Here is a 16471-nt window from a genome sequence, read left to right as displayed (position 1 = left end):
ATTCTTACACAGAGCCACTATGAAGAAAAAAATCTAAAAAAACATAAAAGCTGGCTAAACACTCCGGGATTCTGGAAATGTCAAAACTGTAAGGCCTGTGAATATGGCCAGAATAAACAGAACTTTAAATTACAAAATGGTGAACTAGAACAAATTCAAGATCATATCATCTGTGAATCACATCACGTAATTTATATCCTGGAGTGTCCTTGTCAGAAACAATACACTATAAACAAGTTGAAATTAAGAATATTGCAACATCTAAGAGCAATCAAAAATAAAGACTTCAGCTACCCAATTGCAAAACATTTTTTTGAACATCATGGGAGTAACGATCGAGAATTGAAGTATTTTGGAATTAAGATTGCTACTTGGAAAAACAGAGGGGGAGATAGAACTCTAGATCTTAGAAAAATGGAATCAAGATACATTCTGAAAATTGGCACAGAGACCCCCTTTGGTCACAACTTAGATGCTGAATTGTATATACATTTGCAATAATAACATCATGAAAAGAGACATTATATCCAATTCTAACTCCTGTTTTGAATGAAGCTATAAACCTGGAATATCAATGTGAACATTATCGAAGAGAGAAAAAATATTTCCCTTGTTTTTGTTGGAATAATTTGTTTACCTATTAGTGCTAAAATAATATTGAGGAATAGAATTGGTCAAGTGGTCTTTAAATAGAGATTAGAATATAATTTGGATCTTGAAATCATGTACTTTACATTGAACATATTTCTTTCTCTTCTTCCGTTCTCTCCTTTTTCATTAATTGGGGGAGTATTTTCATCATATATACACTGATAATTGCATAATTTGCACAGATTGGTTGGTAATTATAGTGGATTACAATAATAAGACATAGAAAATATTGAAAAGTATGAACAATTTCGATAAAATTGTACTTTACATGGAAATTGTTGAAACATGTCAAATGTATCCCTTAACTTACTAAAACAAAACTTTTTGCTATTTTGCACAGACTTAGAAAAATCAAAATTAATGGCACCTTAATTCACATCACAAAGAAGATGTTAGGAAATGTTACAAGATCCAGAAATGAAAATTTATCGCCATAAGACCATCAACTAGTTGAAATATGGAAACTATTTCCTTCTCAAACTTTTGAGATTATGCGAATTTTTGCACAGACACTTATGCACTTTATATAATATAAAATACATACAGCCTCTTTCTCATGAATTATTTTGAGTACTTTACAATTATGATTATTGATTTAGCCAATAATGATGTGGAGTGTGATAGCGATACGTCTTAATACAACAGTGAATGTTGAATAAAGTTTTTCATGTAAAAAAATCTATATAAAAATGTAAAAACGGAAAATGGACTTAAAATTGCACCTATCACTTTAAAAAAGACATTCTAGACGAAGAAAACTCTATGGTCCAGTCGAAGGCACATCGCCGAAACGCGTAGACCGTTTGTATCTCCTACCTTGGTGATGGAATAAATCATAAAAGAATTTAAATCTGCTTCGAGTCCTGATTGGGGTGCTGTGGATGCCTGCTACTGCCGGACGGGTAGTTTGGTGATTTCCTGGATATATATATATATAATATATATTATATATATTATATATATATATATATATATATATATATAGTTTAACCCCTTTTCGTCCAGCGTCTGTATTTATTCCAATGATGCCGAAAGATGCTATCGATATCTTTAATGACTGTGTAATAGAGGACTTGAAGCAACTCAACAAATCCGTTTTACGCAAAAACAAACAAAGAAAATACATGGATATTCAATACTCCAATCTCATGCGTAAACTACAGTCTAACGTAAATATCATAATTAATAAATCAGACAAAGGGGGTAATATAGTTCTCTGGCCTCGAGAACTATATATGCAAGAAGCCAACAAACATCTGAATGATGATAAATGTTACAGAAAAGCAACATTCAATGATCTTAAGAACATTAAAGAATCAACTTTTAAAGAGCTACATCAATGGAAAAGAACAGGACTCTTGAGCAAAAATGAATTTGATTTCCTCAAGAATGACTACCCTATTACACCTCTGCTATACTTCATCCCCAAGGTGCATAAGAATGTCACACCAGTACCTGGGAGACCTATCATCTTGGCCCAGAAGGGACTTCTAGAACCTATGTCCAAATATGTGGATTTTTTCTTACATGAATATGTTGAATCTCTACCTTCATATATACGTGACACTGGCCATTTTTTATCTAAAATCCAAGGAATCAAATGGAAACAAGAGTATGTACTGATTGTCATGGATATATGTTCCCTATATACGAGCATACATCATTCGGATGGAATAACAGCAGTCCAATATTTTTTATCCAAGCGTAACATTGAATTCTATCAACACAACGCAATGTTGGTGAAAATGATTGAAATGTGCCTGCATAATAACTATTTTTTATTCAACAAAGAAGTGTATCAGCAATTGCGTGGGGTGGCGATGGGGGCGTGCTTCTCTCCCAGCTACGCGTGTCTCCACGTTGGCTGGTGGGAGGAGCGCGTCCTCAAAACCACCCACGGAATGCTGTAGAACACTCATGTTAAACATTGGTGGCGTTTCATTGATGATGTTTGTGTTGTATGGGAGGGGTCAATGGAGTCTGCTAGTCGTTTTGTCAATGAGATCAACATAAACAACTTGAATTTGAATTTTTCTGCAACTATTAGCAATGAATCTGTGCAGTTTTTGGATGTGGAAATATATATCAAACAAAATACAATCCACACCAAATTACATAGGAAAAGTACTGCAGGCAATGCTGTACTTCACGCTAGCAGTTTGCACCCCAACCATCTGATAAGAAGTATCCCCTACGGGGAATTTCTGAGAATAAAACGTATTTGTAATTCTGTAAATGATCGCACGCTCTGTCAAAAAGAAGCATTTCTAAGATTCATGAGACGAGGTTATAAAGCCAAAGATCTAACTATAGCTATGGACAAAGCCAATGGTCAGATACTTAATGTTGAAGTACCTGTCAGTTTGAATGTCAACACTCCAGTTAAAACCAACCCTGAACTTATCAGTAGCGATAATAAGGTTAGACTCATTACTACATTTAGCTGTCAGGACAAACAGTTTAGGAAAATAATTTACAAGAACTGGCCCATTATCAAAACTGACTTGACTTTGTCTCAACTGGTGCCTGAGTTACCTGTTCTCACATTTAGACGTGCACCCTCCATGAGAGATGCACTAGTGAGAACTAGTCCTGAAGTAGTTATTTCTTCTAACTGGCTCAGCAAGAGAACAGGATTTTTTTAAATGCAGCTCATGCCGAGCATGTAAGTTTGGGAAAAATACCAACACAGTCACTACAGCATTTGAGTCTAACCCTCTGAAAATCAAAACTCTGCTAACCTGCCGGACAGAGTATGCTGTCTACGTGCTGGAATGTTCATGCAAATTAAAATACGTAGGCAGCACCAAACTGCAAGTGTATAATCGTATATTACAGCACTTACGAGCCATTGTGAACTCAGATCCCAGCTACCCAGTGGCCAGACATTTCAAATATGTTCACAAAAATGACCTCAAAGATTTGAGTTATTATGTAATAGACTCTGTACCTAGGTCATTAAGGGGTGGCAATAGGGAGAAAAAGCTCAGGCAGTTGGAGTCTTACTACATACTGACACTTGATACCAAAATACCTAATGGTTTAAACACAGGAAAGGATTTACACAACTTTTTATGAATTTTAATATTTAGATGTGAAATCTGATTGTTCTCCTACAGCCTGCTACTCATTGAGGTTTTGGCCTGTATTTGTATTCTCTAGTGTTGCTTCATGTTTTTTATTCCCGGATTGTGTCTGGTTTTAGCTTGGTTTTACTACTGGTTTTATCGGGATTCTCCGGATTTTACCTGTGGTTTTACTTGGCTTTTACTGGGCAAGGTTTGGGGGTAGCTACATGAGCAATTTTAGTATGTCTTTTATCTTTCCCAAATCCATTCTCCATTCTCTTTTTATTGTTCTCACTATGTCATTATGTATTTTATTATCGTCAAGCTATATTGATGCACTGGCACTTTATCTTGACATTCTTACATAATCATCATACAATTATGTCATTCTATTTACTGTATGATTATGAATGATATGCACTTTAGCGAAGTATTTGCACTTTTAGCCTGATGCACTTGCACTTTATGTCTTTTATCTTTAGTCATTGTCTACAGTTTGATATTTAACTTATTTCATTCTATGATGATTGGCTATGGTTTGCACTTTAAAACACCCTTTGCACTTTATGCTAGCTAGTTAATTCTATGCATTTATGCATAGTACATAGAAATGTGGCAGCATCTCTACGACATTGTTTTCTCTTTTTTAAGAAAAATGATTTATTCTTCAGCTTTTATTCTAAAACTGGTCATTTATGTGGTAATTACAACCATGATATAATAAGTTGACATTTTTTTCATGAAGCATTTGCATTATTTATAAATCAATTATTGTTACATGTTTCACTATGTCAGTATATTTCGTACATATCATAGTATTTCTTCTATTTCATTTGAATGAGGAAAAAATGTTTTGCCAGTTTTTTTTAAACATCCAAAAAACGTATTTAATGAGGATTGGCCCAAGGGGCGTCATGTGATCAAGACAGCGTTCTGCTGTCGAAACGCGTCATGCCGGGCACTTGCTGTACGATTTGAGCTGAATAAGGATGCAATAAACCTGCACTGAAAATGCACGCTGTGGTCTGTACCTGTTTTCTTTGCTGATAAGGAGCAAGCCAGGAACGCATATATATATATATATATATATATATATATATATATATATATATATATATATATATTCCAATCGAAAGCACTCCCAATTGAAAACACCACTCGCAACGTGATTTTCTCCATCATTTATTGGCAGGCTACAGAGTAACTGACGCGGCAGTTTCAGCAGTTCATGCGCCTCTCTTTGGCCATACGCGTTTCAGGTAACTTCTCCCTTGTTCACTGGCTAGGCTTCATGGAGACCAGGTGGGCAACAGTGACACCGCATTTGCAGCGTGATTTTCAAGCCTTCCATAGTGGGCGTGTCTTTTCAGGCATTGTGGTACTTGTAGTGTTTGTAAAATACCCCACCAACTCGCTCCTGTAAGTATCTCTTACCCGGTTGGGTCTGCCTTCTGTGCCGTGTAGCGACTCTGTTGTTCGTAGTCCACCAACAGGTCACGTTGCTCCTAGGCACCTTAATTCGCAGTGCTGCGGACTCGCTCAGTCGGCGATGGGGTGTTTTCGCGACCTGGAGTCGGCCGCTATACATTCCAATCGAAAGCACTCCCAATTGAAAACACCACTCGCAACGTGATTTTCTCCATCATTTATTGGCAGGCTACAGAGTAACTGACGCGGCAGTTTCAGCAGTTCATGCGCCTCTCTTTGGCCATACGCGTTTCAGGTAACTTCTCCCTTGTTCACTGGCTAGGCTTCATGGAGACCAGGTGGGCAACAGTGACACCGCATTTGCAGCGTGATTTTCAAGCCTTCCATAGTGGGCGTGTCTTTTCAGGCATTGTGGTACTTGTAGTGTTTGTAAAATACCCCACCAACTCGCTCCTGTAAGTATCTCTTACCCGGTTGGGTCTGCCTTCTGTGCCGTGTAGCGACTCTGTTGTTCGTAGTCCACCAACAGGTCACGTTGCTCCTAGGCACCTTAATTCGCAGTGCTGCGGACTCGCTCAGTCGGCGATGGGGTGTTTTCGCGACCTGGAGTCGGCCGCTATACATGGAAGGCTTGAAAATCACGCTGAACTGCTGAAACTGCCGCGTCAGTTACTCTGTAGCCTGCCAATAAATGATGGAGAAAATCACGTTGCGAGTGGTGTTTTCAATTGGGAGTGCTTTCGATTGGAATGTATAGCGGCCGACTCCAGGTCGCGAAAACACCCCATCGCCGACTGAGCGAGTCCGCAGCACTGCGAATTAAGGTGCCTAGGAGCAACGTGACCTGTTGGTGGACTACGAACAACAGAGTCGCTACACGGCACAGAAGGCAGACCCAACCGGGTAAGAGATACTTACAGGAGCGAGTTGGTGGGGTATTTTACAAACACTACAAGTACCACAATGCCTGAAAAGACACGCCCACTATGGAAGGCTTGAAAATCACGCTGCAAATGCGGTGTCACTGTTGCCCACCTGGTCTCCATGAAGCCTAGCCAGTGAACAAGGGAGAAGTTACCTGAAACGCGTATGGCCAAAGAGAGGCGCATGAACTGCTGAAACTGCCGCGTCAGTTACTCTGTAGCCTGCCAATAAATGATGGAGAAAATCACGTTGCGAGTGGTGTTTTCAATTGGGAGTGCTTTCGATTGGAATGTATAGCGGCCGACTCCAGGTCGCGAAAACACCCCATCGCCGACTGAGCGAGTCCGCAGCACTGCGAATTAAGGTGCCTAGGAGCAACGTGACCTGTTGGTGGACTACGAACAACAGAGTCGCTACACGGCACAGAAGGCAGACCCAACCGGGTAAGAGATACTTACAGGAGCGAGTTGGTGGGGTATTTTACAAACACTACAAGTACCACAATGCCTGAAAAGACACGCCCACTATGGAAGGCTTGAAAATCACGCTGCAAATGCGGTGTCACTGTTGCCCACCTGGTCTCCATGAAGCCTAGCCAGTGAACAAGGGAGAAGTTACCTGAAACGCGTATGGCCAAAGAGAGGCGCATGAACTGCTGAAACTGCCGCGTCAGTTACTCTGTAGCCTGCCAATAAATGATGGAGAAAATCACGTTGCGAGTGGTGTTTTCAATTGGGAGTGCTTTCGATTGGAATATATATATATATATATATATATATATATATATATATATATGGCACAAGACGATCCACACGGAGAGAATCCCTTGATTCAACTGTCGACGCGTTTCGGGCCAACGTCCTTCTTCCAGGACAGCTCAAGTTAAGTGAAGGCAAAGCGGAAGACTCCAGTGTAGTCTCTTTTCAATTTTTATTAGTATTCACAATGACGCTCAGGTGAGTGACAAAGGTGCATTCGGGGGCTGGTAGTCAATATGAAACCCATGTGGGTCGCCTGCCTTCAAAACCTTTGACAAAGTTAACAAAAAATGCGGAAACAATGTCCAAAGGGATCACTCCTGCCAGTTCAAAGCCCCTCCTGCTCCACAAGTCAGCTGCCAAGTAAGCAGCAGTGGACCCGTTCAGGTCTCACAGTGGTGCAGCTCCGTGGCCGGGCCGACCACAATAAATACACAAGAGAAGGGTTGCCCCTCGATGGAGCTGCACTCCCAGGAGGTAATAGGGCAGGCCTTCTGGAAACATATCCGCTGGCGGCCGGCCCACTGGAAGGGTTTTCGCTGTGGTACAACCGCCACAAGAAAACTAACTTTCCGCATCCTCTTAACGAGGCAAGTGATGCGAGAGGTGGGTGACATCTCTAAATGACAGATTAGATTTTCTCTGCCTCTTTCTGTCTGAGCATTCAAGCAAGGCACGCCGGGTGCCGCAGATCCCAAAACAGCTGGAATCTGAAGTCCTGGCTGTCGATCACTCACAACATGCTGCACTCTCGCCAATGAGTGACAAGTAAGTCCTATAACCATGAAACTACCAAGTGGCTGAGAGAAGAAGGTAACCACAGTCTACTTGGTCTGCATCATGTGTTGGCAAATAAAGTTGAGCATCGGGATAGATCTCTGGAGAGGCTCCTCCATTAGGGCGGCAGAGAGGAGTGGTGGGCTGGGCACTTAAGTTTAAAGTGCGTTTGTCTCTTTGGCCGGCTGTCTTACGACCACTAGCCAGACATGCGCACTTTAAAGCACAATCCTCCAGTGCCCTCAGGAGCCCTATGAGAGCCGCTTCATCCAATCCTGGCACTTGTCTCATTCTGGTTAACAGCATGAGAGCAACCCAAGGATTGGTTAGGGGAGTTAGCTGGGGCCTGCGCTTAAGGAGTGAAGAAAACCGGGAAGGAGTGAGGACGTGCAGTAAGGTAAGTGACTATTTTATTTCCTTTTTTAAATATTTATTTTATGTCTTGTGCTAATGTACAGTAAATCGCTGACATACATTACATTGCCGTTTTAAAGATAACATTTTAACTTTAAAATGATAATTTAATACATGCCGGCAATTTAGTTAATGTAATTTTCCAAGTGCGTGTACCCACCATTGATTTGCCCGCCCCACTACTCTCCGTAGTTGGCAACAGCCGCTGGATTCATAACTTGCATCTCAATCAAGTTTGCAGGAGCACAATAAAACTAGTTATGATTCGACAAGGCTACAAATAGGCATTATCAAGGTGGCAGATGTAGCATAGAAGCACTGTGGGGTGCTGAAGACCATTGTTGCCACAGGCTCCTGGGACTACTAAGCATCACTGTATAGGAAGTACCCCAAGTCCAGAGGTTTATCCTAAAGGTCTTTGTCATATTTCGCGTTCCAAGGCGCTCATATGAACGTAACAAACATTGCACATATGTTTCCCTGACTGGATATAATTGAACTTAATTTATTCAGTACAAAAAAAGAGATGTTTTAATCTTGGATTCAAACTATACCTGTACAGTTGCCTTTTGAAGAGCTGAAATGAAAACAGAGAAGAAGGATATGATGACTTGAATACAGGCTAAATCAGTTACATCGTTTCAGATTCATTTTTTTTACAGTAACTTTCAAATTCATTTCACATTGAAAAACAAGTTGACAAGTTCCAGTGTTCTATATTTCTGAGAGAATCACGTCAGCAACACTACAATATCTTCTGTTCTCCATTAAAATTGCTGGGAAACAACAATAATCTCTTTCTACTGATGTCAAGTACACAGCAACCGTAAATTAATTACCGCCTGCATCGCCTAAATATTCAAAGGACCCTCCTCTTCTCTGCTAGATATACACCTCACTAGGTAAGGTGAAGAAGTGCCCTGACACGCTAAGGCCCCAAATCACTGATTTTAGGATGCGCTGTATGGTTTTGAGTGATTTTAAGTATGCAATGTTAACCATTAATCCTGAAATCGATCCCCTGGGCAGGCGGAATACGGCCAATTTAGCTTTTCTGGCCAAAGCGAATGATAGTTTAAGACGCCAATTTTAGATTTAGAACAACGCGTTGTCAGGACAACAACAAATGAATGGAATACCTGAGATTTGAATAGACATTTAAGTTTGTTACCTAAATTACAAAGCACCTAGTGAATACATGAAAAGCTGCTGTGCTGGTGCTAAAACGCTTGATTATTAGCGACAAACGCTTACAAGATGAGACCGTGATGAAAAACTTCAAGGGTGACATTTGCACAGTGTTAAGTGCCATCAGTTGATAGAATAACCAGGGCCACTGGAATTATGCGGTAGTGGAGCACCAAATTATGCTACAGGGTTGACTAAGTTATGCGGCAAGAAAAGGCAAACTATGCAGAATAGTGTGACACATTTGTTTATAGTATTACCGTATTTACAAGTGGTAATACTATCTGGGCAAATATTTCGACTCATTATTACCAGCTTAACAATCAAACACAGAAATAAACAACAAAAAGATGACCATTGAAACTTTGCGACGTTCCTTCCACTGTGTGCGATTACATGTTGCTACATTTTTTGTAAATTTTAATCAGTTTGAGATGGAAACATATTTTTATTATTAAACTCTGCAGATATGCAGCAGCAGATGGATTATGTGGAAAACCATAATTATGGGGAAAGAGTTGAAGCTGCAGAATCACATACTTTTATTGACCCTGGCAATAACCTCTTAAAACTGAATGTTTTATGAGGTTACAAGCTACTTAACTTCGGTAGTGCTATTTATACAGGATAATCTACCAAACTGCAGATTCCTCACTTTTTGCATTTCCACAGGGGCAAGGCTCGATCAGGAAAATTATTCAAGCAACTGTTTCTGCACACTGGTAGGTGCCACCATCAGTCTCCGCAACAACCTTGTCCTGCCCTGTAAGTAACAATGCAGAACCGAATATAGGCACCACCCATTCCGTACAGACGTCATTTTGCAACAGAGCATTCTGTGAACTAAGACATGCAAAATCTAACTAGGCACCTTATTAATACCTAGAAGGGCACTCCACAGAATGGGTGGGAGGATGGGCTGGTGAGGAATCTTTGATTAAGAGTATCTACCAGAAATAACGTTAACAAAGGTGGATGATTTAGAGTTCCAACCACAGATTCTTCACCTTTTGAATAGACTACAAAGCATAGATTCCAAAGCAGTAGCTCCCAAAATTAAAAAAGTTTGAAGAGTAGACAACACACCAGGAAATCCTGCAGTTGGGCAAAATGACCCACCCTGCAGGCCCGAGAGTCAACACAGTAATGCCTGTTGAAGGTATGGACCCCTGGCATATATCCAGCCCATGGCCAAGGCTGTAGTGGTGGCTGTATCGCTGGTAAAATGACATCCGAGACACTCAAGAGTCTCCCTCTTGGTAAAGGCATAGAAAATGTTATGCAAAGCACAATACATCTGGCTACGGTCCATTTCTGAAAAGCAGCCCATGTAGCAGCCAGGTAAATGTCCAAAACAAGCACTGCACATGCCAACGCAGTAGTGGCAGCCTCGACACTGGTGGAGTGAGCCTGCAAACCTTCTAAGGGCTGTTTCCCAGCCAGTGTGTATTAGGTTTTAAACAATCCAGCGAGAAATGGTCTTTTTCATGGTACACATGAGGAATGTAAGAGCTAGATTCAGGTCCCGCTGGGGGGTGATGAAGGGTGTGAATGGAAACAAAGTTGCAGTCCAATCAAAAAAGCATCACAACAGGTGATTTAAATATAGAAAGCTGGTCCGGCAACTGCAAAAAAGCGTAAACTTTTAGCTACACCCAAAGTTTATCCTTCCTGAGCTACAGATCGCACAAAAGGGGTAATCTTCAGATAGTTTGAATTGAAGTGAGTAAATACACTTAGTACAGCACCACACCAAAACTTGTCACATGGGCAGACGTATACTGATTTCGTGAAGAGATGCTTAGCTTTCAAAATGACATTAACTACTTCGAGTCGAATGAAGTCAACTGCAGCCTATCCCCAAGCATGGAGAGAAAGACCAGGTAGGCCCAGGTGCAGGATCCCATCCTGCTGCTACAACAGAAGATCCTCACGAAGAGGCAGACTGAACAGAAGACAGATGCTCATGGCTAGGAGCTGCGGGTACTACACTCTCCTTGCCCAATCTGGTGCCACTAGGATGACTGATACCTGATTAGTCCTGATCTTCTTCAAAACACGGGGCCCGAGAGGTAGCACTGGAAAGGTGTACAGAAGTCCTGGGCTTCACTCTAGGAGGAATGCATCACAGAGAGAGAGCCATCTTTGGAACTCCAATGTGCAAAAAGGCTGACATTTCGTGTACTCTGTGGTGGCAAACAGATCGAGCCATGGTCCTCCTTATTCTGAGGAGAGACTTTGTGACACTTCCAGAAGTAACTGCCATTCATGAACCACTAGACGTGGGCCACTGAGTTTGTCCTGGAATTTAAAGTGTTCCACCAGGAAAATTGCCTGGTGCTCCAGGCACTCCCAGAGGTGTAACACCTTCTGAAACGGGGTCTATGACCCACCCCGCACTGCTTGTTTGAGTCCCACCTAGCGGTGATGCTGTCCAGGAGTGCCTGCATCAGAATTCCGACAGATGGCAGTAAGGCTGCCAGTGCCAAGCCTGCAACTCTAGGAGGTTGATGTGAAGTCGAACCTCTGCCAGAGAGCAGAAATCTGGAATCTCCAACTCTCCCAAATGGCCTTCCCAACTCAGAAACAATGCACTGGTCACTATGGTTAACTCTGGGTGGGGTAGGGAGAGTTGTTTGCCGCTGACCAATCATGGCCCAGCAGTCACCACTGCAGATCTTTTGGAGTTGCCTCCAAAATCTGGATATAGTCAGAAGATTTTCCTGATGCAGTTCAAAATTGGGACTTTAGATCACACTGCACACCAAATATATGCAACCTGACATACGTTACCAGCAGGATGCATTAGGCCAGAAGCCACAACAGCCCTCGGTCATCCTCACTGAGATTCAGAACATAGTCTGATACATCGGGATCATATCCCAAATGCCCCGGACTCTCTATTCCAGGGGGAAGGCACCGAACTGCAGTGTGTTTAGAATAGCTCCAATGAAGTGGAGAGTTTGAGAAGGAGTCTGGTGCAACTATGGAATGTTGATAATGAACCCCAATGATGTTAAGAGGTTTGCCGTTGTCTGGAGGTGGGTGCAAACTGCCTGGGATGTCGTACGGCTTATTCTTTCCCAAGTAAAACTGTGAATTTATTTAACAACATAAACGTCAGAACTGTGCACGACTGATTCTGAACACACCCTCAGGATATGTTGGCCATCTGTACTCCTAACCTGACAAGGTAACAAAAGGATTGTGCAACCTCGGAACATGACAACTCTGACTCCCAAAGGAATTTGTGGTAACAGATCTAGAACCCTTTCGCTTGGTTACTCATGTAAACCCAAAAAAGATGCACAAGAAATACACAACAAGCAGTTTCAATATTTATTGAAGCATTGTGATCTTGAGTGAAATACGTGTGCTTCAATAATCAATAGAAGAAAACAGAATAATGTGATTAGCATTACTAGACTTGTGAAATAAACAGTTCAACCATTTTGCTGATTACAGAGAATATATGCTTGCATACAGGTCCTGCAAAATATTGTACTCCTACCTAGTGCTTCATACCCTAGTATGCCTAGGGAAGGGGTGAATCTGCCAAATCACTGTAGGGCGATCTAACTCCCCATTACCTGTGGGTGTCATCAGGCTGCCCAGTTTGGTGGGGAGCTGGGCAGCATCCCTCGCAAGCGGTAAACAGGAATTAGCTGGGCTGGAATTCCGGCATGGGGGTGACCTCTCAGTGCCAGCGAAATGCTCCTCTGTCTAAACAAAGGGGTGATGTCATTTATATAATAAACATCATCCATGTTGCTATGCCGAAGCACCAGTCAGGCCGCTATTGTTTATTCTATTGTGATAGTTCTGTCGCCGAACGGCTAATAACAAATAACATTTTGCTTAATGAACTTAGCCCTTGTACAGAATGTTCAAGGTATTTGACAGTGTGCCTACGAAGTGGAGATGTAAGCAAAGCTTAGTTCGAAGAATATTATCCTGCACAGGTACGCAAACGAATGTATGTCAAATGTCATTGTGTTTAAGAAAAGAAGGTCATTTAAAAACGCGAGCATGAAATTTTTTTCTACCGGGCCTAAAATGCAACTCCGTGACAGGGGCTAGCCCACCTTCAGCAGATAGGTAAGGGAAGACTGGAACCCCTGACCTCTGAAGATGCACTGCTACCACAGCCATTACCATCACTTTCTTAAATGCCCAAGGAGCACTAGTGAAGCCAAAGGGGAACTATCACTTCTGATGCTGGCATCCTATTTATGGCTCCTTTGGCCAGAAGAGCCTGTACATCCTGCTGTACGATGGACAGATGGTCCTCCTTCAGCTGCCCTGAGGGTGGTGAAAGGTGCAGAGGGGTGGAAATAAATGGGGAAGCATAACAGTCCCAGACAATTTGCAAGGCCCCACTTGTCTGAAGTGATTGCGTGCCACCCTTTGAGAAAAATACCAGTCCCTACCTGTGACTATCTGGCTGTGTGCTTAAAGAACAAGTTACTTACCTTTGGTAACAATATATCTCTAAGTAACATTAGTTAGTTATAGATTACTTACCTTAGAATTACCCACAGGCGTCAGACTGGATCCGGAAAGTTCGTCAGCAGTACCCCTGCGCGTCGGAAGGTGTCGTCGGTCGGCTCTGCGTTCGTCGTTGGCGTTGTGTCGCTGGGATGACGTCACAACAGCTACTTGGATGCCGCCCTCACGCGCTGTCAGTTCTGTACACGACTTTCCGTGCCGGAAACGCAGAGCCATGCAAGACACTGACCATGGTGCACAAAACTAGGGCCCTGAAAGGATAACCTTAACCCTAGAAATCAGTTCGCAGAATGGGGAGAATGGGTGGGGCAGCAAGGAATCTATAACTAACTAATGTTTCTCACAGATATATCATTACCAAAGGAAAGCAACTTGTTCATCTGAAAGAAACATGTTAGTTATAGATTCCTTACCTTAGAATAGATACCCCAGCAATACCAATCCCGGAGGTGGGTCTGCGAACCAAGATCACACCAGGAAGTCCTGGAGAACAAACCGGCCAAAGAAGCCGTCTCTCCGGACTTGACTGTCCAGGCAGTAGTGCTTGGTGAACGTGTGCAGCGATACCCACGTAGCTGCCTGACAGATGTCATTCAGAGGAACGCCTCGTCCCAGAGCAGTAGTGGCTGCCGTCGCACTGGTGGAATGGGTGCGCAGCCCCACTGGAGGCTCCTTCTTTGCGAGCGAATAGCATGTTTTGATACACAAGATGACCCATCGAGAGATAGTCCGCTTGTGTACGGCCCGACCTTTCTTGGCGCTGCGGTACCCAACAAAGAGCTGGTCATCCACGCGGAACTGTTTGGTGCGATCCAGATAAAAGGAAATCGCCCGTTTTGGGTCCAGACAGTGCAGCCTCTCTTCCTCCTTCGAAGGATGTGGAAAGAAGGAGGGCAAAGTGATGGTCTGCCCGATACGAAAGGCAGTGACAACCTTGGGCAAGAACGATGGACAAGTCCTGAGGACAACTTTATCCGGATGCACAGATAGAAAAGGAGGCTTAGAAGAAAGCGCCTGGAGCTCACTCACTCGTCTGGCAGGGGTGATGGCCACCAGGAATGCAGTTTTGAGAGTTAAAAGCCTCAAAGGACAGTTGTGAAGCGGCTCAAAGGGAGCGCACATTAAATAAGCTAAAACCAGGTTCAAGTCCCACAGGGGTATAACGAAGGGAATAGGAGGAAAGAGATGAGTTATGTCTTTCAAGAAACGATTTACAACCATGGACTTGAAAAGGGAAGGCTGATCTGGAAGCCGAAGAAAAGCAGAGATGGCTGAGAGATAGCCCTTGATAGTGCCCAGAGCAGAGCCCTGCTGGGCCAAAGAAAGAAGGAACAAGAGAACCTCAGAAAGAGGGGCAGAAAGGGGATCCACAGCCTTTGCTGTGCACCATGCCATAAATTTGTTCCACAGAAAGGTGTATACCGTTTTAGTGGAGGGACGCCTGGCTGCCTAGATTACATTGCAGACTTCTGGAGGCAGGTCGAATGACGTCAACTGCCGACGCTCAATCTCCACGCAAGGAGGTGGAGGCTGGACAGGTTCGGTTGGAGGACCGTCCCCTGCTGCTGTGACAGAAGATCCTCCCGAAAAGGGAGACGGGTCGGAGGATCGATGGCCATATTGAGCAGCTCAGGATACCAGACTCTTCGTGCCCAATCCGGCGCCACCGGGATGACTTGGGCCCGGTCGCGCCTGATCTTCTTCAGCACTCTAGGCAGAAATGGTATAGGCGGAAAGCCGTACAACAGACTGCAACTCCGCTCGCGACGAAAATCATTGCCGAGCTAGTGCCGGCTTGGAAATTCCAAAAAACAACAGTTGATGGACAGAATGCAGAACAATGTCATACATTCACCCTAGTACAGAGATCTGGGCCTAAATCCATCATTTTTTTGCTCACCATGCCGTTCCAGTTTGAACCCAGCCATATGCAAATCAGTCTTGACCCTGTGCCTCATGGGAATAGTCCAGCCCGAACTGCCAAGCCAGGTCCTCCCTGGACTGGAAACAAGCATCCTAGGACCGGCTTCCTTTGCTGACATTGCGCGTTCTCTTCGGTGGCGAACAGATCTAACCAAGGCTCTCCCCACTGTTGAAAGAGACCTTGCACCACCTCTGAGTGAAGACGCCATTCGTGATCCATCATGCACCTGTGGCTGAGTTCGTCGGCCCTGGCGTTCAGGGAACCCGCCAGGTGTTGAACCACCAGGGATATGCCCTGATGTTCCAGCCATGTCCAGAGGCGGAGGGCCTCCTGACATAGGGTCCACAACCCCACTCCGCCCTGTTTGATGCAGTACCACATGGCGGTGGTGTTGTCCGTGAACACCTGCACTACTCTTCCCCGGACAGAGGGAAGGAATGCCTTCAGTACAAGACGGATCACCTGTAGCTACAGAAGATTGATATGGAGCCCGGACACTTCCAGAGACCAGAGGCCTCTGATCTCTGCCTCTCCCATGTGGTCGCCCCATCCCAGAAGGGATGCGTCCGCCACCACTGTGTGGTCTGGTTGGGGAATGGAGAGGGATCTGCCATTGACCCAATCCTGGTTCATGAGCCACCACTGCAGTTGTCGCGCAGTGCCCTCCGAGATCTGAACGTAATCGGACAGATTCCTCTGATGCTGAGCTCACTGGAACTTCAGGTCCCACAGCAGATCCCGCATAGGTCACCTGGCATCATCTAACAGCAGGATGCAGGAGGCCATGAGGCCCAGCAGCCTCAGGGTCAGTCTGACCGAAACCCGGGATA

General features: G+C 43.7%; 1 protein-coding gene across 1 annotated transcript in view; it reads right to left on the bottom strand.

Moving 5' to 3' along the window:
• TBCD (tubulin folding cofactor D) overlaps positions 1-16471 on the bottom strand; it is a 2329415-nt gene that overhangs the window by 949835 nt on the left and 1363109 nt on the right. Inside the window, exon 23 of the mRNA XM_085616794.1 lies at positions 8575-8597. Within this exon, the coding sequence (XP_085472920.1) occupies positions 8575-8597 (23 nt within the window). The remainder of the gene's footprint in view (positions 1-8574; positions 8598-16471) is intronic.

Source organism: Triturus cristatus, chromosome 7, assembly GCF_964204655.1.
Source record: "Triturus cristatus chromosome 7, aTriCri1.1, whole genome shotgun sequence".
Classification (NCBI taxonomy): Eukaryota; Metazoa; Chordata; class Amphibia; order Caudata; family Salamandridae; genus Triturus; species Triturus cristatus.
This window is presented reverse-complemented; position numbering and strand designations above follow the sequence as displayed.